The sequence below is a fragment of the Mauremys mutica genome, chromosome 2, assembly GCF_020497125.1.
Source record: "Mauremys mutica isolate MM-2020 ecotype Southern chromosome 2, ASM2049712v1, whole genome shotgun sequence".
Classification (NCBI taxonomy): domain Eukaryota; kingdom Metazoa; phylum Chordata; order Testudines; family Geoemydidae; genus Mauremys; species Mauremys mutica.
The window spans coordinates 248,959,978-248,984,650 of record NC_059073.1 but is presented as its reverse complement, the minus strand read 5'-3'; the positions used below and the strand labels follow the sequence as shown (position 1 = coordinate 248,984,650).

Genomic DNA, 24,673 nt, shown 5'->3' with positions numbered 1-24,673 from the left:
CGGGCAGGAGTTTGGAAGTTTTTTGTGCAGTTCAGTTGTTTGCAGCCAATGGAAGTGCAGTGTTGTTGCGATCCCTTTTGCTTATTTGCCTATATGTGTTTGTAAAAATTTATGAATTAGTGCATACTTACCGTATATACTCATTCATAAGCCGAATTTTTTTAGTAAAAAAGGGAAGCACCAGAGAAGGGGGTCGGCGTATGAATTGGTATAGAGATGGAGAGGTGGGACACAGCCCCTCTCCCCAACAGAGGGAGCAAGGAGAGGCAGCACAGCCAGCAGAGTCAGAAGGGATGAGGTGGGGCCCGAGTCTTTCCGCTTCTGGCCATGCTGCTCTCCCCCCCACCTCTGAAGCAGCTGCAGCTCTGGGGCTGGCAGACTGCAGCCATGCCACTCGGCCCTGCCCCCCAGAGCATGCTGCGGCTGCGCCGTCCAGTCTGGCCCGCTGGAACATGCTGCGGCCGCGCTGCCTGGTCTGGCCCACCGGAGCAGCTCCAGCCAAGCCAGACACATCCTCCCCTGGCCCTCCCCAGATAAGGTGGGAAGGGATGGGATGGGGAGAGTGTGGGGGTCCCAGGCTGGGGTGGGGTCATGTGGGGGGCGGTCACAAGAGTTATTCCCCTGACTCCCAGCTTCTCCCCCCCAAAATTTTTTCCCACCAGTTGCTGTCCCTGCCCATCAGGGTAAGCAGCTGGCGTGACGGGACACTTTGTTTATTTAGGTTTACCTCTGTGCCTGAGGACGCTCGAGGTAAACAAACCATCTTGGCCCACCAGCGGCTTATCCTGATGGCCCGGGAGCCAAAGTTTGCTGACCCCTGAATTATAGAGTCGGCTTATGAACGGGTTATAAACGTTTTCCATTTTTACTTATCCATCTTGGGGGGGTCGGCTTATAAACGAACTGGCTTATGATCGAGTATATATGGTAATTATTACCTGTGTAAAATGAACTGTCGACTCCTTAGGAATAAAATTTTTAAGGTTTTTATCGTCTACTCTGTAACAAACAAATGATCAACTGAAACGAAAATGAAACAATGATTTTCAATTATGAAGCAATCTATTATCTAACTACAAAAAACCCTTTCATTAAAACAGCAGTGAAACAAAATAGCAGAGTGCAGCAATGCAGTGCAGAATACAATGAAAGGGGCAGAGGGACTTAAAGCCACAGGAGAGTATATGTTGCCTCTTCTTCATGGTCCTTCTGAAGTGAAGTGCTGAGGCTGGAAATTGCCAGGGGCAATAGAGGGCTCAAAATAGTTGAGGTCCCCGGTGCCACTTTTCTCAGGGACCAGCGCTGGGTTCTGGGAGGGGCATGGCCTTTGGGAGCACTGCTGTGAGGGTACAGCAGGGAGGAGTTGCTGTTGTTCCCTATAGCCAGTATTATCCAGAGGACACATAACAGGCTGGCTGTTGGTTTGCAGTACTGCGTGGCCTGCTGCCCTCATAGTAACATGCACTGCAATGGGGCATTTTTTATTGCCTCCAGGAATTGCCTCTGCATCTCCCTGTCTTTTCCATGCTGGTTTTAACCCTGGCAGCTGCCACACCATCCTCTACCACTGCAACAGTCTCTCTGGAAAACTCCTAGTCGGATTCCCTCTCAGTCCTGAGATATTGCCTCCAGCACTTCACATTTTTCAGGAGGTTTCTGGACTCTGTAATGATGTCCATGAACATTTCATCGTGAGTTTTCTGTTTCCTCCCCCTCAGGTTTGCCAGCTGCTAAACCATTGATAAAGGCCTTGTCCAGGAGGGTCTGGCCAGTATGAGTGCTGTAGCTCTGGAAGTATTAACAAAAATTACATTTGGTTATTGTTCATGTTCTAGGGAGGCTGAGATGGCATTTTTTAATGTATATTTCTGGCTTTACCTTCCCAAAGAATCTTCCCAGTCTGGGGTGGGGAGGGATGCTCGGAGATGGTAAGTGATGTGTGTACTGAGATTTTTGTCTGTGCAGTATATGCTCTTTGCTTTGCTGTTGTGTCTTGGAGGTTGGGGCGGGGGGAAGGCATGGGTTTGGGAATTATGTTCCTGATCTGGCTTTGCAGTTTTGATGTGCTGTGGAGGTGCTTATGTGGTGTTGGAGGGTGGTTAGTGGGGTGAATCTGGGGGCGAGTTGGATAGTAATCCCCTCTATATCTTCTTTAGGCTATCCTGGTTTGGATGACATTACACTGAGAAGGGTGACCAGGAGGCAGAGAATGACCTTTTTTAAAGAGGCAAAGGGCAGACCAGCAAGATACTTGGCAAAGTTATTCACCAAGATGGTGTCCCCAGAAGTTCAGGACTGGAAAGGAGTTGCGAGCTATAGGGGGATGATGGAGTGTGTGTGTGTGTGGTGGTGGTGGTGCGCGCAGCTATTCCTTATAATGTCCAGACAAAAAGTGAGCAATTTTTCAGCCTTAGATTTTGCTTTCTGTCTCCTGCAGTCATGTTGGAAATGCAGAGAAAAATAGCTAGTGAAGCGTTCACTGGTACCAGTCTGTAAGAATGTGTGTTACAGGACATTACTGGGGAGCTGTACACTTTGTAGCTTTATGGGCATGCAGTGTTGATATCTACTTCATGTAAACACTAATCAAACTTCTTTTCCTGTAACCACTGTTTGAGTAAACATTTGCATTTTGCACAAAAGAATATTTTCCTTATTTGATTCTGCTACTGGAAGGGATCAGGGGAGAAGCTGCGGCGGCGCCATGCTGCTGGCCACCATTTTGAGGTGGAAAACAAGAGCTTGAGGAGGATGGGGCAGCATTTGCGGGGCACGACAGCTAAGGAAAGGGGAAAGAAAAATGCCTCCCTGTGGCGTGGGCCTGAAAACAGTCAGTAGTTGGGGCATTAGCATAAGGTGGAGGCCAGTTACCTCGGTTGAGTAGCAACCATTTTGGAAGGATGTACGGGGGCACCGAACAAAGAGCATGGGCCAAGGGAGGGGGAGGGGATCTCGTACATGGAAAGGCTTCTAGCTAGCGTAATAAAGAATAATAAATTAAAACTTAAATATTAAATTATGAAACAAATTATTTAAAAAAACTTACATGCTAAGGTTCCCTCCATAGGATCAGCCCCCTCGGTCTTGGTTTGAGTTGCTTCCTAGTAATTGGGGTTGGTTTCTGCAGGACAGGAATTGGACTTGCCTTCTAACTGGCTGCCATTGGGTTCTGAATCCAAAAGAGATCCTGGCATTCCAGGGGGATCTCTTCACTGGGCTCCTTGTGCTCATCCTCCAATCAGTCTCGCTGCTCATGGCCGAGGGGGGAGTGGGAGGCAGCAGACTCCACAAGCTGCCTGGGTTGGGTGATCATGTAGTTACATAAAATCCATTCCAGCTCCCCAAGAAATGGACAGGTTACGTGTCCCCTGCTGGATTTTTTCCTATTGTCCCTCAGTTTAATATAGCTGCTGCTGAGCTGTTTGCTCTTTGACAGGCAACCCAGTCGTGGCCCCTTGTGGACATCGCAGAGCCACAAAAAGGGCTTTATTCTGGTGTCTAGTCACATGAACTTCCTGCACTGACACTTCTCAGATGGCAATGAGATCCAAGGTCTCGGAGCGGCTGCTTGAGGCATGTTGTAGGGCTTCTGGTATATTATCACAGCTGTTATATACTGGAATCCAGGAGCAAATGAACAAAATCTTCCTGTGCACCATCTTATAAGTGGGGGAGGAGACATTCGGTCAACTTGACCCCAGAGCAGGGCAGGGCACACAGATAAACAGGTCAATAAAGGTTACCTGCCAAGCAATGTGGGATTGGAAGAGTGCCAAAGTAGTTTGCAGCAGCATTGTGTGTGCACAAACAATAGACCAGTCTAACTGGATTCGTAGCAAAGTTAGTTCACTTTGAAAGAGGACTCCAGAGTTCAAGATAAACACAGTTTGTGCACTACACTGAATTATGTCATGTGTACACAAGTGTTTTTGAACTGGATTGACTCAGTCCAGTTTTAACTTCCCTTTTAGAGAAACCCATAATGAAAACAGTTCATTTGACCAATGGATTTTGATTTAAATAGACAAAACTGATGGAGTGGGAGAAACTAAAGATAATCCTATGGGTATTTACAGGTGGAAAATAGAGGTATAGAAATATTAAGTGACTTGCCCATAGTCACACACAAAATATTTGTCAGATCTGGGAACTAAATCTAGATCTCCTGAGTCCTAGTCTAAAGCCTTAAACATAAGACCAGCTTTCCTGTCAAACTAACTACCTGATTTTGGTTATAAATGTTCGCACTGAACATTTTTCTGCCCAAAATGGTGATTTATTGAAAGCAAAATGTTTTGCTGAAATGTACTGATTTTGAGGAAATTTTGTTTCAGGGGGGGAAATGGCGGGGGGGGGGGAAGGAGGAGAGCAGTATGCTGTGGTTTAAATGTTCCATTTTGACATTTCTGGATTAGTCTCTGGGCCCAGGACCTACTGGCCACCAATGCCTTATCCATATTCCTAGTGGCCTCCTTGGAATCCCTGGGATGCTCCTCGGTCCCTGAGGTCCCGCTCTTCAGCCCACTCCAGAGCAAGATCACCAGTTCTGACTATTGGTCCTGTGACCACTGAGTTTGTTCCCTCTGGTCCTAAGGGACTGTAATTGGATCCCATGGTACAAGAACAGGATCCATCATTGACACAGTAAACTGCCTCCTCCCCCACCACTGGATGATTCTTCAATGCCAGAATCTTCCTCTCCCTTGGTTCCTAAGGACTTTAAGGCATATCAGGACATCCTGGATATCCTCAGGATATCCTGAGGCGTATGGCTGCTATCTTGGGTACCCTGGCGAAATTCCTCCAGGAGAATACACATAAGGTGCTGGATATTCTCCAACCATCAGCTTCAGAGAGAATAGCCCTCCCAATAAATGAGGTTCTCCAGGACTTTGCAAAGGTCCTCTGGAGTACTCAGTTTCATTGCCCCCTAAATCTACACCCAAAGACAGAGAGTCTGAGAGGATGAACTAAATTGCGAGAAAGATTTATACCTCTGCTTCCCTTCTGACTTGCATTGCAAACCAGCAGTTGCTGCGCTCCGAATATTACTTTGTTAATTGGGTGGCCATATCTAAGTTCATGGACAAGTTGCCAGAAGTCTCTAGGGAAGAGTTCAAGGCATTCATTTTGGAGGGCCATTTGGAGGGCCTAAACATGGTTGCAGGCAGCCCTGGACAGGGTGGAGGCTGTAGATAGGAGGGCCTCATGGTTATGGAACTCTGTCATTGAGCCTAGCATGCAAAAGAATTTACCATTTTATGGCCGGGTTTTGTTTACAGTCAAGACCATGACACCCTGCACTCCTTTAAATACTCCCAAGCTACTTTAAATGTTTTGGGAGTATATACTCTGGCCGTGAGATGATGCCACCTAATGGTCAGCAGCTGCAACAACAATACCGCTCGCAGCATTTTTTCAGACAGTCCTCCCTTCCTGTGCAGCAATGGCATTAATTCAGAAAGAGTCACAGATCCCAAAAGAGGAGGTCCTCTGGTTCTTGGTTTAGCCAACAGCATTTCTAAATGATATTCCTATATTGGACATTTTCAGGGTGGCCACTTGGTCCTCTGTGCATACTTTTGAAAACCACTATACTATTACAGCTGCATCCAGATCAGATGCAAACTTTGGGAAGGCAATTCTGCAGCCCTTCTTTAAATAGACTCCAAGCCCCACCTCCTGTGAGTAGTGGTTGCGAACCACCCACATAGAATACACAGCTCCATCTACTCAAAGAAAAAATGGTTCCCTGTGACTGTTGTTCTTCGAGATGTGATGCAGACATGTATTCCATGACGCATCCTGCGTGTCTTCTGCATTGGCATCTGCATTTCTGACATTTGGTGAGAAGGAACTGAGGGGGTCAGGGCCTCAGGGTGTGAGCACAGCCCCTACGGATATTACTAGGCAAAGTTCTCTAGCTTTGGTGCACGAAGAGCACATACCCATCATAGAATATGTGTCTGCATCACATCTCGAAGAACAGTTACAGGTAGGCAACCGTTTTAAAATTATTATTTTTAATTTAAATATGACTTTTACATTATGTAAAAAAATTTTTAAAAAAAGTTAAAATTGGAAGGAAACATTTTGATTTTATTGGAACAAAACATTTGACTGACCTCAAACAGAATATTTTTTAAATTTAGTTTTATGGGAAGTGTCAGCATTTTTGTTTTGTTTTTTTTCATGTTGGGAGCAGGTAAAAATTTGGAATCCACAGAATTGCCATGGAAACAAGAAAATCCAGTTTCCAGCCAATCCTGCTAACAAGGATCTTCATTGCTCAGTAATTTTGACACGCTGTTTCATTACTTTGCTTTCAATAACTCAAAACAGAGCAAACAGCTAAGCATAAAAAGTATAGCAGACTTTCACTGTATTTTTATTCCACCTGTCTGTATCCATCTGTTATAGGGGATACTCACCTCCTGTGGGCGCCTCTTGTAGGGTGAGTGCAAACCTACAAACACACCACACTCTCTCTCTCTCTGTCTCTCTCTGCTTCCAGCACCTCCTGTTGGCTGTTAACCTAATCAGGTGGGTCTTCAGCGGCTCAGCCCTCGAGGCTAGTCACACATAATCAATATATAAACAAACAAACTCCTTCTGGGGTAAAAGGTCCACCAGGGCATGTCACTGTGCCCTTGTTGATATCTGCAGCCTTGTTTCTGGGCTCACTTCTCAGCCCCTTCTGGGCTGGCTTTAAGTCTGTGCCAGCCCTGCTATGGAGCATGCCCCAGGGCTTTCTTCCTGGACACTCTTTGTCTTATCAATTCTTATTGTGCCGGGTCTCCAGCCAGGTTTCTCCTTCAAGTTTGGTTCCCTTCCTGGGGTAACAAAATCCAACAAATGGTTGGCCTCTGCAGGGTCTTCAGCCCCGTCCTAAATTTCAGCCCTGTGCTTGGGCTCGTCCCCTTCTCAGGGCTTTGGCCACTGCTGGTGGGGCCCACTACTTCAGAACCCCAACCCAGGTATCCTACAAATAGCAGCCACATGCTGCTTCCTTTAATAGTTGCTGCTTCTATTCCTGGGCCTTTTCCCTATGTAGCCCTTTCTCTTCAGCCTTACCTCAGGGTTCTCTATTTGTTCCCTTCTTGAGCAGGGTCTCTCCCAGGCTTCTTTACCTGTGGAGTTTTGCAGCCTTCCAGTCCTTCTTTTCCCTTCTGGTCCCAGCCAGCAACTGATCTGCTCAGGTCCTGCAGCTCCTTTTAACTGAACCTGCTGGATTCTGATTGGCTGCTTTCCGGCAGCCTTTCTAGGCCTGGAGGATCACCTTCACTGCTTCTTTTCTGGGGTGGAGTGTGGTAGGACCATAAGGCCTCCAGCAGGGGGCCTCAAACAGGCTGGTACATCCCATCATACCATCTATCTGTATTTTGAAGCATCTATAAATATGCCATTAGCATCAGAAGTTATGATCACAATACTATGAAGACCCTTAAATTGTTCGGGGAACAACTGTTTGCAAGATTTGCAATCTTAGTTCCTTATATGAATTGACAGTTATATTACTTCCACTTCAGCAAGTGCTGTCATTTTGAGGAATCTGGCTGCCTCGTGACTGTGAATGAGACGATTACCAAATGTGCAAAACCAGTGGCGGCAGTAGTTTCCCCAGGAATTGAAATTAGGGGCGTGTTCGAATTTACAGGGGGGTGTCAGGGCCAATGAGATATATAAAAGAGATATGAATAAAGTAAATGTTTTGTTAGGATAATGCAAATTTAACATAAAGATAATGCAAGTTACACATAACAGGTCTATATTTCTAAAAAATATATACAATTTTTTTTAAAAATGTATTTAATTTAAATTGACTTTTGAAAAGTAAACCATCATGGGATAAGAGGGAAGTCCTCTCATGGATCAGTAACTGGTTAAAATATGGGAAACAAAGGGTAGGAATAAATTATCCGTTTTCAGAATGGAGAGAGATAAATAGTGGTATCCCAGAGCGGTCGGTACTGGGACCAGTCCTGTTCAACATACTCATAAAATGATCTGAAAAAAATGGGTAAACAGTGAGGTGACAACATTTTCAGATGATACAAAACTACTCAAGATAGTTAAGTCCCAGGCAGACTGCGAAGAGCTACAAAGGGATCTCACAAAACTGGGTAACTGGGCAACAAAATGGCAGATGAAATTCAATGTTGATAAATGCAAGTAATGCACATTGGAAAACAATCTCAACTATACATACAAAATGAAGGAGTCTAAATTAGCTGTTATCTCTCAAGAAAGAGATCTTGGAGTCGTGGATAGTTCTCTGAAAACATCCACTCAATGTACAGCGGCAGCCAAAAAGCAAACAGAATGTTGGGAATCATTAAGAAAGGAATAGAGAATAAGACAGAAAATATCATATTGCCTCTATATAAATCCATGGTATGTGTACACCTTGAATACTGTGTGCAGATCTGGTCACTCCATCCCAAAAGAGATACATTGGAAATGGAAAAGGTACAGAGATGAGCAACTAAAATGATTAGGGGTATGAAACAGGAGGAGAAATTAAAATGACTGGGAATTTTCAGCTTAGAAAAGAGACGACTAAAACGATAGAGGTCAATCAGCACAGGCTAAGTACAGTTCTACTGACCTTTACTCATACAATAAGAACAACATTTCATTTCCCACCCCCCCGCATTCAAGTGATTTGTAACCCAACCCCAGCCAAATCTATCACTTGAGAACACAGCTCTGTTTGCTGGATACCTAGGTAGATTAGGTGTGAATGTAAATACAATCTGGTCCTGAAGCCTTTCCCCCAGCCTCCAGCTCATCACTAGCTGTCAGGGAGAGCTCATTTAGACTTTGCTTACAAATCATCATTTGAAATTATTAGGTTGGCCAACATCACCGAAATGAATGCACTGACATTGTCATAAAAACCAGCTGTATAAGGAAGCTAGTCTATGTTCATACTTTTAAAATCTATTATACTTTTTCAGATATATGTATTTTATCATACACTGTATATGCTTTTAAAGTGTGTATTAATGGTTCAATTTCAATTCAAATTTCCAAACAGTCACTAAATTGGCATGTTTCAGAGTAGAAGCCATGTTAGTCTGTATCCGCAAAAAGAACAAGTGTACTTGTGGCACCTTAGAGACTAACACATTTATTTGAGCATAAGCTTTTGTGGGCTACAGCCCACTTCATCGGATGCATAGAACGGAACATATAGTGAGGAGATATATATATACATACAGAGAACATGAAAAGGTGGGAGTTGCCCAACCAACTCTAAGAGGCTAATTAATTAAGATGAGCTATTCTCAGCAGGAGAAAAAAAACTTTTGTAGTGATAATCGAGATGACCCATTTAAGATAGTTTGACAAGAAGGTGTGAGGATACTTAACATGGGGAAATAGATTCAATGGGTGTAATGGCTCAGCCATTCCCAGTCTCTATTTAAGCCTAAATTGATTGTATCTAGTTTGCATATTAATTCAAGTTCAGCAGTTTCTCTTTGGAGTCTGTTTTTGAAGCTTTTCTGTTGCAAAATTGCCACCTTTAAATCTGTTACTGAATGGCCAGAGAGGTTGAAGTGTTCTCCTACTGGTGTTTGAATGTTATAATTCTTGACGTCTGATTTGCATCCCATTTATTCTTTTGCATAGCGACTGTCCGGTTTGGCCAATGTACATGGCAGAGGGGCAATGCTGGCACATGATGGCATATATCACATTGGTAGATGTGCAGGTGAACGAGCCCCTGATGGCGTGGCTGATGTGATTAGGTCTTATGATGGACTCCCTTGAATAGATATGTGGACAGAGTTGGCATCGGGCTTTGTTGCAAGGATAAGTTCCTGGGTTAGTGTTTTTGTTCTGTGGTGTGTGGTTGCTGGTGAGTATTTGCTTCAGGTTGCGGGGGCTGTCTGTAAGCAAGGACAAGTCTGTCTCCCAAGATCTGTGAGAGTGAGGGGTCATCTTTCAGGATAGGTTGTAGATCTTTGATGATGCGCTGGAGAGGTTTTAGTTGGGGACTGAAGATAATGGCTAGTGGCGTTCTGTTATTTTCTATGTTGGGCCTGTCTTGTAGTAAGTGACTTCTGGGTGCTCTTCTGGCTCTGTCAATCTGTTTTTTCACTTCAGCAGGTGGGTATTGTAGTTTTAAGAATGCTTGATAGAGATCTTGTAGGTGTTTGTCTCTGTCTGAGGGATTGGAGCAAATGCGGTAGTATCTTAGAGCTTGGCTGTAGACAATGGATCGTGTGGTGTGTCCTGGATGGAAGCTGGAGGCATGTAGGTAAGTATAGCGGTCAGTAAGTTTCCGGTATAGGGTGGTGTTTATGTGACCATCACTTTTCCTTGACACTACTGTGCTGATATGGATCGCTTGTGTGGATTGGTCTAGGCTGAGGTTGATGGTGGGATGGAAATTGTTGAAATCATGGTGGAATTCCTCAAGGGTTTCTTTTCCATGGGTCCAGATGAAAGAAGATGTCATCAGTGTAGAGTAGGGGCATTAGGGGACGAGAGCTAAGGAAGCGTTGTTCTAAGCCAGCCATAAAAATGTTGGCATACTGTGAGCCATGCGGGTACCCATAGCAGTGCTGCTGACGTGAAGGTATATATTGTCCCCAAATGTGAAATAGTTGTGGGTGAGGACAAAGTCGCAAAGTTCAGCCGTCAGGTTTGGTATGTAACTACTTCACAAAACTGGGGGGGGTGTTGGGAAAATTCAGGGGGGGTGTAGGGAAATCACTGAGTGGCGGAATCTATAGCTGGTGCATTAGTTTACAGAGATCTCTCTATTGATTTGGCTTTTGCCCCAGTCACTGTAATAGTAAGAATGATGTGCTCACCTAGCTTGTGACTAAGATCTTTTAGGATGATATGGTCACCTTATGTTGCACAGGTTGCAAATACTGGGCCAGGGTCCTGGGAGGCCATCTGCAGGAGCATTCTCTAGTGGTTCAGAGTTGGAGTGTTGCGACTTAACACTGCACCTTACTTAATGCAGTGCCATAATGGCACTATGGGGCCAAAGTGCTCTGCCAGGGATACCTTGGGAGGCAAGATATCTCTATGATCCTTGTTAATGGTAAACCTCCTGCAGTGGAGTTTACTCTAGAAAATCTAGCCTTGTTGTAGAGATAGCTTGAGTTAATTGGAAACAAGTCCCCTTTCTGTGTCAAACAACTCTGGATCTCCAATAGATAATTATAATTCACCATCATGGAGTGGACTAAAAGAGCTTTTGAGAAGGACAGGTAGATATGAGTTTCATCTGCTGAGCAGTGAAATCTCTCACCAGACCTTTGAACAGTGGTTTCCAATGATCCCCTATAAGTACATGGGAGCCAGAATGGAGGCTGGAGCTTTTTGGATGTTGATTATCCTGCTGCTCTTATGCAAACTTGTTTTCTAGTAAATATAAAACAAAGTATCATCTATATAATAAGATTCCAGGATTGTCATTTGTTTGTGTGTCATTCTGAAGCCTACAATGTCTGTTGAGTCAGTGTGAAGTGATGGACACAGCTACAAGCATGGTTGTGAGCTCTTTTTGTTCAAAATACCACCAGGTTCAGTCATCCCTGGGTTTTGTGGTCTGTTGCTTTTCAATTTTTAAGTGAAATAAATAGGTATATCTCCATATATTATATTATCTCATAAAACTGGAAGAGACCCTGAAAGGTCATTGAGTCCAGCCTCCTGCCTTCACTAGCAGGACCAGGTACTGATTTTGCCTCAGATCCCTAAGTGGCCCCCTCAAGGATTGAACTCACAACCCTGCGTTTAGCAGGCCAATGCTCAAACCACTGAGGTATCCCTCCCCTCAAGTTCTCAGCCACTTTGCCTTTACAAATTATACCCCTGGGACAGCAAAGTTTGTATCTATGCCATGCCAAGAGTCCTAAAGCATTGTGAAATCAGAGGTACTTTATGTGCATCAGTTTCATTGGTTGCATGAGGGAGACTGTATGGATGATGAAGTACTTAGCCCAATGGCCACACCCATACAGCACTAGCTTTCAGCTGCTAGTAACCCATAATTTGTGTGTGCATGCGCATGTGTGTGTGGGGGGAGGGGGATCAGGGGAAAGGGGTTAGTATATTACCAGCACTGCATTATTGATAGGCTCGGACAGATTAGATTTTTATCAGTAAATATCATTAAACATAGATTTCTCCATGCACACACAAACCCACGAAAAAATATTTTCATCAATAATAATAAAAAATTTCCAATAAGCAAAGTAAGAAAAATGCTGCTTGAGAAATTAATAGTATTTGATTTAAAGATATTTATTTTATAAATTTTGACATGTGGTGTTGATAATTTGTGTTTTAATGGTTATAAAGTTTTAGCTTTTTGAATCTCAATGTCTACTGTCATTAGATAATTATTGTCTGAACCCCTGTTGTCTAACTCTTTCCTAATTTCCCACAATGAAAATATAAATCAATAAAAATAAAAAAACTCAGAAATAAACATGGATATTATCTGCTGAAATTATAAAAAATCAGATTGTGCCAAGCCCCCATATTAATATGCTGCATTCTTTGTATTTCTGACACATTTAGAATTCTGTGTGTGTTTAATCTTTTGGAAATAATTAAAATGTAGCAGAGTAGCTGAGCTGGCTGTGTTCTTTTCTACCATGGGAGGCAGAGTTCATGTCTTCTATGAGGTCTGGCAGGCACTGAGTTTGTGACTAAAGACATATTCAGCCTGTAGGGAAGGGTGTTTATTCTGGTGTTGCTTTGGTGCTGACCCTGGTGGCTGAGTCAGAATGATGTCCATGGATTGGGTGTCTTACCTCCCTGGTCAAAGGCTGTTGCTGCAATATGTGCCTGTTTGTCAGAAGAGTGGTAGCCTCTTGGTTGGAGGGCAGCAATCTCCCCTGCTAACTAAACTTGTCCCCAACAGAGAATTCAGTGGAAAAATGGTAATTGAAGTCTGAACAAATATGTGAAAACAAATCACAACAATGCATTTTATGCTCCTCATGAGATACTGCAGTAATTACTGATTGACAGACTTTTAGTCTGGAGGTCTGCATTGAAAAGCACATGAAAGCTAGGATATGGATTTGACGTTTCTGTTAGCCGCAGAATTGGGTTGGAAGCCTCATTAGAACTGGCTTTGCATCACAATGAGAGCTGAGGCTGCTCACCACTGCGGGAGGGACTTGGAACTGTGCGGTATCAGGCTCATAAACTTCTTGATTTCTTCTTCCTTCTTTTTTCTCTCCCTGCCATAGAGTTTAATTGGATTTTAATTTTGTTTTATTATTCTTAATAACTGAGATCACATTCTCTGGTACTGAAACCTCCAGGACATTAAATCTAAGCTTCTGTATTATTTATGGCTAATAAAAAAACAAACAAAAAAATCCAACCAACCCCCAACCACAACAAAAACACAAGTTGATGAAAAGCACAAAGAGGATGAGGACTCTGGATTCAGGAGGTTTTCATTAACATGCATACTATAGGGATTAGTCGGAAATATATTGATGGGTGTGGATCAAGTTTCAGTTTTCTCTCATTTGGAGTTGATACAGCTGGTGGTTCATAAGACCATTTGCAATATTGGGGCTTTGAAAGTTTGCTGAATCTCCTCCCAGGCTGTTTCTCTTGTTGTCATGTGCACATTTTACATTATTTGTAATGTGGAGCTTTTCATTCCCCACCATATGGGTTATGGGACAGAACTCTGCAAAGTATTTTACCATCAGGGAACTCTGAAGTTCTGTTAGGCTTGAGGATTTATACAGTTGTGATTGCTCACATATATGTGGCATTTGGTCACGTCGTGTTGTGTATGTTTAAAAATATAAAAATCTTAATAAAAATGTAAGGGAGGTTACTGGGAATGGGAGGATGATTAAAGTAGCTGTTTGCAAGTGATGTCTTTAAATATGTGACTCTAGCTTGTTTGACCTTGATATCTTTTGAACTCATTATGGGAATGTCAGACACATGGCCTGTGGGCCTGATCAGCCCGCTTGATGCATTTATCTGTTCCAAGACAGATTCTGCAGAGTGGAAGCTTTAATTTTTTATTTTTTTCAAAAGGGACATTTTCTACTCCTTGCAATTGTGAAGAAAACGTTCAAAATATTTCCCAGTACAGCACTGTCTTACCCTGAAACAATTCTGGGAGATTTAAATTACTACATTAATCTCAGTGAGTTAACTCTTAAGCCTAACAATATTATAAATCCAAATATCTAATAATTTAGGCATACCTAATTTGCAGTGACCCCAGGTGCACATAACAATGGTCAAACAAAGTGCAGAAATAGCAGAGGCTCTAAAAGTGCCCTGCATTAATTTTTCCCTTCTAAGTCATGTTGAAACTTTATTAATAAAGTTTAGTTACCACATAAACAAGGTGCTCTTGGTCTTTGCAAAATCATCCATTGTGAATTGAGAGTTGTATATGGCTCTTATTTTGTAGCCCCAGCCCACAGATGGTTATTAAAAGTATAATTCGTTCCGCTCCGTAGTAGAGAGCTTTACATCTGGTTTTCTTTAACATTTTTGTGGACTGATTCAGATGTATTCGTTGAGCAACATACCTGTATATCCAGATATAGCTGAGTTGGACTCTAATAGGGTGTTTCCACTCTGTGTGATGAGGCATTTCTGCTATTATCAGGAAGAAACAAATGACCAACATGGACAAATTAAGAGAAGGTGGGGTATTAACTGTGTTGTTTAACTTTGATCATCTCAGAATGTAATGGGATCTTAAATATGTCAAGAAGAAAAGGCAGTTGAATACTCTTAAACTGTCTGTGTTTTTTATGTTAAAGAAACAGGAAGAGAATTATGATGAGATTTATGCACTAGTTTAGTAATGAACACCAACAGCTATGTAACCACAAGGCCTTTTGTAATCCTAGAATTGTTATTCTGAACTATCTTTATGACAGGTGACTAAGGCTTAAACATTTCAGCTTTGCATCTGTTGATTTAAAATGATATGTTCTGGTGAAAACTGCCAGTTAATTCAGTTATCTTCTTGGCGCCTGAGAGCTCAGGGCTACGAGGTCCAGATACATGCCCTGATCGTGGGAGCCCTGGGCTCGTGGGACCCCGACAACGAGCCGGTACTGAGAGTGTGTGGAGTTGGGCGACGCTATGCCCGGCTCATGAGACATATCTGCTCATGGTGTCCGACACCATCAGGTAGTCCAGAGACATCTATACGGAACACATCACGGGACACTGTCAGTACCACGTTGAGTAATCAAGACTACCGACCAGGGAAATAACCCACTTCCTTCCCTGACGAACCAAGGGACGCACCCCACCCATGTACTTATTCCCGACACTGATACTGACTTGGACTCTTTATACATTCCATGGGTGGCTTACCCAAGCCTACTTATCCATTGACGCTTTAAAAATCCCCGCACCCCAATCTGGGTCTATGCTGGTTATGTGATATGTATGTATCTCGTGATCCTTGTAACTGATACCTGTAATCCCTCATAACTCAAGCTGGGCCCCAGATATACAGTACCTTCCCTCTTAACTTGTGTATATTTAATTTTAAACATGAACTTTAATAAAATTTTTAATTCTCTCAGATCCAAGTTCGGGGGGGTGGGGAAATCATCTCATTTTTCTTTTGGGTTTCTAGAGTCATGAGAAATGAGTTTACATGTTTTCATATTGAGTTACAAGGGGTACCAAATATGAGGAGTGATTCCACATAATCTCATTTGTTATGAGAATTGGTAAATGTGAGAGATTTCAAAGCTCTATAAATATATGAGACCAATTATATGACATGTAAAGATAGTTACTCATGCATCTTAGTTGGGTATTTTCACCATCCCACCTAAAAGGCTATTCCATAATAAGCCAAAACTCCAGCATCTCTATTCCATTCATGATTTTTAGTGTTATGAATTTAAGCTCCCAGATACAGAGTGATCGCTTTGTGAAAAGTGTTCACGCACAAAGCGATCACTGTATATCTGACGTTTCAGTCCTCATCCTCAAAGAAAACCTTCACAACACTTTCAAAAGATGAGCCTAAGATCTTAAATTCATAATTTTGCTAGACACATGGACTGAATAGAGACACCTGGATTTATTTTTATTACAATAATCTATAACCTACTAACAGCCCTCTCTCCCTTCCCTCCCTGCCCCCCCGCAGCTGCTTCCACCCCTTCCTTTCCTCCCTATGCCTGGAGGAGTGTTAATAGGCCACTTTCACCTTGAATGGTCTCTTGAAATATGTGTTAACTATGCTAAACAATCTGTTCCATCTTGTATTTAGCTGGGACACTCTGGGCTTGGCTACACTTGAGAGTTGCAGCGCTGGTGGTGGCTTTACAGCGCTGCAACTCACTCACCGTCCACACTGGCAAGGCACATACAGCACTGTATCTCCCTGGCTACAGCGCTGGTTGTACTTCACTTCTGCAAGAGGAATAAAGACTATAGCGCTGCTGATGCAGCGCTGCCCCGCCAGTGTAGCCACCAAAAGCGCTGTTATTGGCCTCCAGAAGTATTCGGCAGTATCCCAGAATGCCTGTTCTAGCCACTCTGCTCATCAGTTCGAACTCTACTGCCCTGGCCTCAGGTGACCAACCGTCAGACCCGCCCTTTAAATTCCCCGGGAATTTGAAAAATCTCCTTCCTGTTTGCTCAGCCAGGTGTGGAGTGCAATCAGTGACTCTTTCCAGGTGACCATGCCTCCACGCGCCAAACGAGCCCCAGCATGGAGCAATAGTGAGTTGCTGGACCTCATCAGTGTTTGGGGGGGGGGGAGGAAGCTGTGCAGTCCCAGCTGTGCTCCAGCCGTAGGAATTACGATACCTTTGGGCAGTTATCAAGGGCCATGATGGAAAGGGGCCATGACCGGGACGCGCTGCAGTGCAGGGTTAAAGTGAAGGAGCTATGGAGTGCCTACTGCAAAGCCTGCGAGGGAAACCGCCGCTCCGGTGCTGCCCCCACGACCTGCCGTTTCTACAAAGAGCTGGACGCGATACTTGGGGGTGACCCCACCTCCACTCCAAGGACCACCATGGACACTTCAGAGCGGGGGGAGGAAGAGGAGGAGAAGGAGGAGGAAAGCGAGAGTGAGGGTATTGGGGTCGGGGGAGACACCGCGGAGTCCCAGGAGGCATGCAGCCAGGAGCTCTTCTCAAGCCAGGAGGAAGGTAGCCAGTCGCAGCAGCCGGTACTTGGTGGAGGACAAACAGAGGAGCGGGTTCCCGGTAAGCAACTTTTATTTTCATGATGGAAATTTTTCGGGAGAGGAGGGAGGGTTAGGGCTGCATGCATGCATGCCTAGATGCGGAATAGCGCATTGATGTGGTCTATCATGTCGCGGTAATCGGCCTCAGTAATCTCTTCAAAAGTCTCATCCAGAGCGTGGGCAATGCGCTTGTTCAGGTTTATTGGGAGAGCCAGTGTGGTCCTTGTCCCAGTCAGGCTAACATGTCCGCACCACTGTGCCGCAAGGGGTGGGGAGACCATTGCTGCACATAGGCAAGCTGCATAGGGGCCAGGGTGGAATCCGTATTGCAGTAGAAGACCCTCCCGTGCTTCCCAGGTGACCCGCTGCAGCGAGATATCTTCCAAGATAAACTCCTGTGGAAAATGTTGGGATAGTGTTCAGTGTAGGTGCCTCCTGCAGCTGTTGGCTCTCCCCAACGCACAGAAACCCAGAGGACAGTACAGCCCTGAAACAATCATTCCCCCTTTCCCAGGTGACCCGCAGCAGCGAGATATCTTCCAGGATAAACTGCTGTGGAAAATGTTGGGATAGTGTTCAGTGAAGGTGCCCCCTGCAGCTGTTGGCTCTCCCCAACGCACAGAAACCCAGAGGTCAGTCCCCCTTACTCACCATTTCGGGGCTCCCGTGGGTTATGTGCGCTCTCTTTGGGATGGGAAAATTATGCTATTGTGAAGACTGTATGTGCCCTCCTTAAGTGCGGGGGAATTACTCTGTCTGGTATAAACAATGCAGCCTTTGTTAAGTGTTGCATTTTGCCTTTGCAGATGCAACCTTGAGATCTCGGCTGTCCGTCTTATCACCGGCTGAGAGACTGCAAAACCTCAGGAAGAGACCATGGAAAAGCAAAGACGAGATGCTGCAAGAAGTGATGCACCAATCTCACAGAGAATCAAAAAACGCAGGAGTGGAGGGAGAGGGAAAGCAGGATCCGCAAGGAAAACGCAGCGCCCAGGAAGCAAAGCACGGAGCGGCTGATAAGCATCCTGGCGCGCCAAGCGGACTCTATCCAGGCACTCGTAGCCATGCAGGCGGAGCACTACCGCCCCCGCCCCCCCCTGCACCCCTTGTCCCAAAGCTCTTTCCCTTGTGCCCCCATGTCAGCTCCAACCCCCCTTCCCCAACATCTGGGTTCTTACCACCACCAGCTGCCTCCAACACCTGTATGTTCACCAACCAGCCCTGAGAACTACGACCCTTACCCTGTGCACTCAACCCCCATCACCATGCAGTGTAGCCATCCTGAAGTGCAGCAGTCATTGCACAGCACTCCAGACAGGACATATGCAAATCTGTGATTGTACAGTTACCCACTCCACACCCTTGCCCTTTCAGATTCCAAAAAAGTTGTGTTTCTTTCAATAAAGTAATTTTCTTTTCAATAAATGAATTTTTGGCTTTGAAAACAGTCTTTATTATTGCATAAAGTTAAAGATACCTTAGCCCAGGAAAGAAACAGGCACTGCAAATCAGCTTAGCAAACACAGATTCCCACTAACATTGTAACCACTGCACTTCACTCCCTTGCAAGGCACCAAATATTACTGTTGGTTTTCAGCCTCAAATTCCTCCCTCAAGGCATCCCTAATCCTTGCAGCCCTGTGCTGGGCCTCTCTAGTAGCCCTGCTCTCTGGCTGTGCAAATTCAGCCTCCAGGCGTTGAACCTCGGAGGTCCATGCCTGACTGAATCTTTCACCCTTCCCTTCACAAATATTATGGAGGATACAGCACGCGGATATAACTGCGGGGATGCTGTTTTCCCCCAAGTCCAGCTTCCCTTACGGAGATCGCCAGTGGCCCTTTAAACGGCCCAAAGCATACTCCACAGTCATTTGGCACCGGCTCAGCCTGTAGTTGAACCGTTTCTTGCTGCTGTCAAGGCTCCCTGTGTACGGTTTCATGATCCACGGCATTAACGGGTAAGCGGGGTCTCTAAGGATCACAATGGGCATTTTGACGTCCACTACTGTGATCTTCCGCTCTGGGAAAAAAGCCCCGGCCTGCAGCTTCCTGAAGAGGCCAGTGTTCCGAAAGATGCGTGCATCATGCACCTTTCCGGGCCAGCATGCGTTAATGTCAATGAAACGTCCACGGTGATCCACAAGCGCCTGGAGAACCATAGAGAAATACCCCTTCCGATTAACGTACTCGGATGCTAGGTGGGGTGGTGCCAGAATAGGAATATGCGTCCCATCTATCACCCCTCCACAGTTAGGGAAACCCATTTGTGCAAAGCCATCCACAATGTCCTGCACGTTCCCCAGAGTCACGGTTCTTCTTAGCAGGATGCGATTAATGGCCCTGCAAATTTGCATCAACACGATTCCAACGGTCGACTTTCCCACTCCAAACTGGTTCGCGACCGATCGGTAGCTGTCTGGAGTTGCCAGCTTCCAGATTGCAATAGCCACCCGCTTCTCCACTGTCAGGGCAGCTCTCAATCGCGTGTCCTAGTGCCTCAGGGTGGGAGCGAGCTCCTCACACAGTCCCATGAAAGTGGCTTTTCTCATCCGAAAGTTCTGCAGCCACTGCTCGTCATCCCAGACTTGCATGACGATGTGATCCCACCACTCAGTGCTTGTTTCCCGAGCCCAAAAGCGGCGTTCCACGGTGCTGAGCATGTCCGTGAATGCCACAAGCAATTTCGTGTCGTACGCATTACGCGACTCGCTATCATCGTCGGACTCCTCATCACTTTGGATCTTAAGGAATAGCTCAACTGCCAAACGTGATGTGCTGGCGAGACTCGTCAGCATACTCCTCAGCAGTTCGGGCTCCATTTCCCGCAGACCGCGTGCTGCACAGAAACCATGGAAAGATGGCGCCAAATGTGGACAGAAACACAGGGATTGCTGGGATGTGAAGCGATGCATCACGGGGCATTGGGACAGGAACCATAATGACCCGCACCCTCCGCCCCCTTCCCACAACCCACAGCGCCAGAATGGGAAGAGGTGCTCTGTGGGATAGCTGCCCATAATGCACCACTCCCAGCACCGCTGCAAATGTGGCCACAGTTCAGCGCTGGTAGCTGTCAGTGTGGCCACACTGCAGCGCTTTCCCTACACAGCTGTACAAAGACAGCTTTAACTCCCAGCGCTGTACAGCTGCAAGTGTAGCCATACCCTCTGACTGAGTTTCCCAGATCTGAAGAAGGTCTGTGTAAGTTTGAAAGCTTGTCTCTCACCAACAGAAGTTGGTCCAATAAAAGATATTACCTCACCCACCTTGTCCCTGTAATATCCTGGCTGACACAGCTACAATAATATTGCATGACTGGCATCTGCCTGGCATCTGTCACGTGCGATTCTTTTTCTCTTTATTTCCCCGGGGGAGTGTGGTGATATAGTCTACACTATTCATTGCTCTGGGAAAGTGATGCATTGACTAGCCTACTTTCTAAATCTGAAATGTTATTATTGAGTTGTAAAAAAAATCTCAGGCATGGAAGCCTATCAAAACAATTTTTGGGTAGCCAATTAATATATTGCTAGCCATGAAATATTTTTTTGTCTTTAACCTTTGCCAGCTGGTCTCTTCATTGCTAGGGCTGTTGTAACATTAACATATTCTGTTGTAGACATCCCCATGTGATTGTCAATTCCACTGTCTTTGGGAGGTTTTTTTGATTTTTTTAATTAAAAACAAAGTATGGACTTTTTCATGGTGTTTGCTGAACTAAGTTTTGAAATAGAGTAATTTCACTATACTGAAAATCCTGTGCAGTCAGGCTATATTATACAGGTGCACCACACAAAACTAAAGCCCAAACTTTGCCTTTTGAATTTGTGGCTTCCTCTCCTTCTGCAAAAAGGGGATGCACAAAGGCACTCCCTGTGAGTTTAGGAAACAGATAATAGTGTACAAAGTGATAGGTTTATATGAGCTGTGTTGTTTTTTAATTTGGCTATCGGTGTTATAATGCAAACTTCACGGAAGTTCGGTTTAAGAGTAAGGTCAGATAGCAAATGTGTGATGTCAACAAGCATAGCTGCTCATGGTAATAGAACAAACAGAACACAGGTGGCTGAGCCACAGGATATTTTTCCATCCCCGTTTGTTTTAAATTTCCTCTGTTGGGTGAGTTTCCAATGAGTTAATTAAAGTAGTAAAATGCCACCTAATCAAACTATTCAGCCAAATCATCATAATAATGTAATTTATGCAAGATGAATTATTATAAGTACAGGAATCATCCCCTCCGCCCCATGGAAACTCAGCTCCTTCTTGGGTGCAATACACAGTATGTATTAGTATTAGGCAACACTGTATAACTTGGGGAAGAGATGAAGAATAATATCCTCTTCAATTGAAACTGTAGTATGAAATGTAAGGAGGTACAAAGACCCATACTGGAATTTGTCCAAGACACCAGGGTCATTGCCTCTGTTCTAGTGAAAAGTACTTTAATGACCATAAATAGTTAGGACACATATGCATATACAGCAGCACACTTCTTCCTGACATTGTTCTTGGGTATAGGCTCAGTGCTAACTCAGAGGGAATAGCATCACCTACTAAATTACCATTTTCTACAATCCCTCAGTTTTCCATCCGGCAATTGTCATGGCCTGGTTCTGCTTAGTTTTTGAGATCTTACTATGTCCTGAATATGGAATATGTATGGAATGATATGGAAATTGTAATTTTAAACTCATTTTTAAATAGCTGTAGCAGCACTATGCTGGAATAAAAGTTGATCATTGTTAAATATTTGGAAACTGTATACTAGCCCCAGCTTGTAGACGATTGTAATTAAATAGGTTTTCTTTTCTCATAACAAAGAATGTTAATATGATCGCTGTTTTCTCCTTATTAGAGTATGGCGGCATGGGCTTGGACTTCTCCTATAGCATTGCAGTGGCAGAGGAACTGGGAAATATCCGCTGTGGAGGGGTTCCTATGGCTATTGGAGTGCAAACTGACATGGCTACACCAGCTCTAACAAGGTAACTTTCAAAAGAAATCCTCAATTCCCACTCTTCTCTTCAACTTCAAATTTGTTAGGAAATAATATAATGTATTTAGCACCAAGAAAAACATTGTTGACCAAATTTACCATTTTGAATTGTTCCCAAAAATCAAGGGCAGCTCCTCTTTATCCTCACCTTTAAATAATTTAGGATAGCAAGAGAATATGATTTTGCATTGGAAGATAAGTTTTTAAAACCAAGTGATGTGTTCTACTTGATCTAGAACACTAAACACAGAGCTTTGACTCCTCTGAAGCATTCTAACAAGCTGGTCTGGAAGACTAATAAGCGAAGAATTAAATAATTGGTTCAAGCAGACACAGATTTGTTTCTCATGGGGCTGGCATTATTCAAAAAGAAATTAGCTAATTTAGGTATGTTTCTGAGACAAAAATAAATATGCCATCTTTTACTGCAGTATATTGGTTACTGAAAGCAAGACTAGACATAAGTTAAACACAGAATCTCAACATGTTGATGTTGCCAGCCAAATCAAGATACACCAGTAGAAGGATTCAATAACTGGTGCAAGATGAATGGTAGTAATGCAGTCTTAACAACAACAAATGAGAATCAATTATTTGACTGTCAGAGACTAATGTCACACAGTCTATGAAAATAAATCTCAACAGGTTTATAGCATTTGTCTTAAAGCAAATGTGAATATCATGGTCTTAGAAGTGGAAACCCACGTAATATCCTCAAATGACACTGTTGAAAAAGGAAAAGTTTGGGGTGGAAAGACAGGGGAGGTTGGAAGAGTTTAAAAATAAGAAATAATAATAAAAACACATTGAACCAAATTTAGGAGTGATGTTAATGGTGACCTTACACATTGAGTATGACTGGTTCAGAAAACAGATGTAACTTGCTCCAAGTTTGGCATTCATTAGCAGGGCAAAACAAGTGTAATTTGCACACCAATGATGGAAGGAGAGGGATGTGTGTGGGTGGCAGAAAAAAACAACTCAGAGGAAGGTGGGTATAAGCTTTAGAGTCCCCTCACCACACCCACAACCTCCCCTTAATAAATCCAGGCTGTGAACTGCCCATAGTTCTCCAATCCTCTCTGAACCAAATTCATCCCAACACAGTGACACCAAGGATGAATTTGACAGTAATTACTAGGACCAGTCCTCTTTCATTTTTGCAACTCAGCACTGTGTGCTTTTTTCAGTCCTTCCAGTACTTCCTCCATTTTTTTCTGAAATAATTATTAGGTGTACAATAAGTTGAACTAATTCCTTTAATGTCCTAGCACATGTATCACATTGACTGACTGATCTGTGTATGTTCATCATTTACCAGGCATTTGCTTACTTATTTTACAGGGCCTTCCTTGCTTTGGAATTGTTCCTCTTTCTTTATATTCAACTGGTTCCTCTTTCTTTATATTCAACTACATCATTCCATCTGAATCCAGTTTATTGGATTTCTACATGCAGCACCGGATTAAAGCATAAACTAACTAAGTTACAGCTTAGGGCCTCACAATATGAGGGGCTTCTAAAAAAGAAAAAAACTGACTCCATTTCACATTTTATCAAAATTGGTTGATAAATAAAGGAGATATGGGGAAAAGAAGGTTCTCTCTAAATATAGACATTTTCATTCAAATATGACAAAAATATTCACATCTGATTACACAAATACCCATATCCTACCCTTACCCTTCACTAATTGTTCATTATAGACAAGTAGAAGGCCAGGGCTGAATAAAAAATGATAATTGCATTTGTAAAATTAGTATTTCTATGAGTAAGTCTGCTATCAGTCACCTAAGGCAGCGTTTTGTTGGCCAGCTGCTACTGGTAAAATTCTGACCATACCTCATAACTTATTTAAATAAATAAATAATCTCACTGCTGATAAAATTGGGAAAAATGTGAGGTCTGAGATGGCAGTGTCGTGAAGCAATCCTGCAAGCTCATACTCGTATGGGACTCGTCTTAGGAGTGACTTCATGTATAGTGTCCCCCTTGGCTGGTAATAGCCGGAACGCTGCCATCTTTTGTTCACAGTCCAGCGCGCTTAGTTGTAGAGCCTTCGCTCATGTTTTTCTTCTTTTTCTTAAGTGTTAGTTTGTTCATTCTTCTTTTGATCTGTACTTACGTACAATTGTGTATTTTAGTGCGCACACTGCTTTCTGCTTCATGCGCTATCCATGCTTCACATGATTGAGTCTGCAGGTGATCGTCTTATGGACTTGCGTCGAGTGGATCTTGAGGAGGATAAATTTGTGTTGGCTTCCCTCTGTCAGTTTCGGGAGCCAATAAATATCAGAGAGTGCTGATGAAAGGATAAATAGAGGGTTTTGAGAAGTGAAGGAAAATATACATATATATATCAAAATATTCTGAGTACTTGGTGAGCAAGTTATTTCAAACTATGTACATATATGATATATAGGCTATTAAAGCCTATAATATTTATTATATTTTCTTGACTATAGGCTAGTTTTTCT

The 24,673-nt window shown here is 43.7% G+C and overlaps 1 protein-coding gene across 1 annotated transcript in view; it reads left to right on the top strand.

Annotated features, from left to right (window-relative positions):
• LOC123363804 (probable acyl-CoA dehydrogenase 6) overlaps positions 1-24,673 on the top strand; it is a 153,468-nt gene that overhangs the window by 86,288 nt on the left and 42,507 nt on the right. Inside the window, exon 3 of the mRNA XM_045005208.1 lies at positions 22,056-22,185. Within this exon, the coding sequence (XP_044861143.1) occupies positions 22,056-22,185 (130 nt within the window). The remainder of the gene's footprint in view (positions 1-22,055; positions 22,186-24,673) is intronic.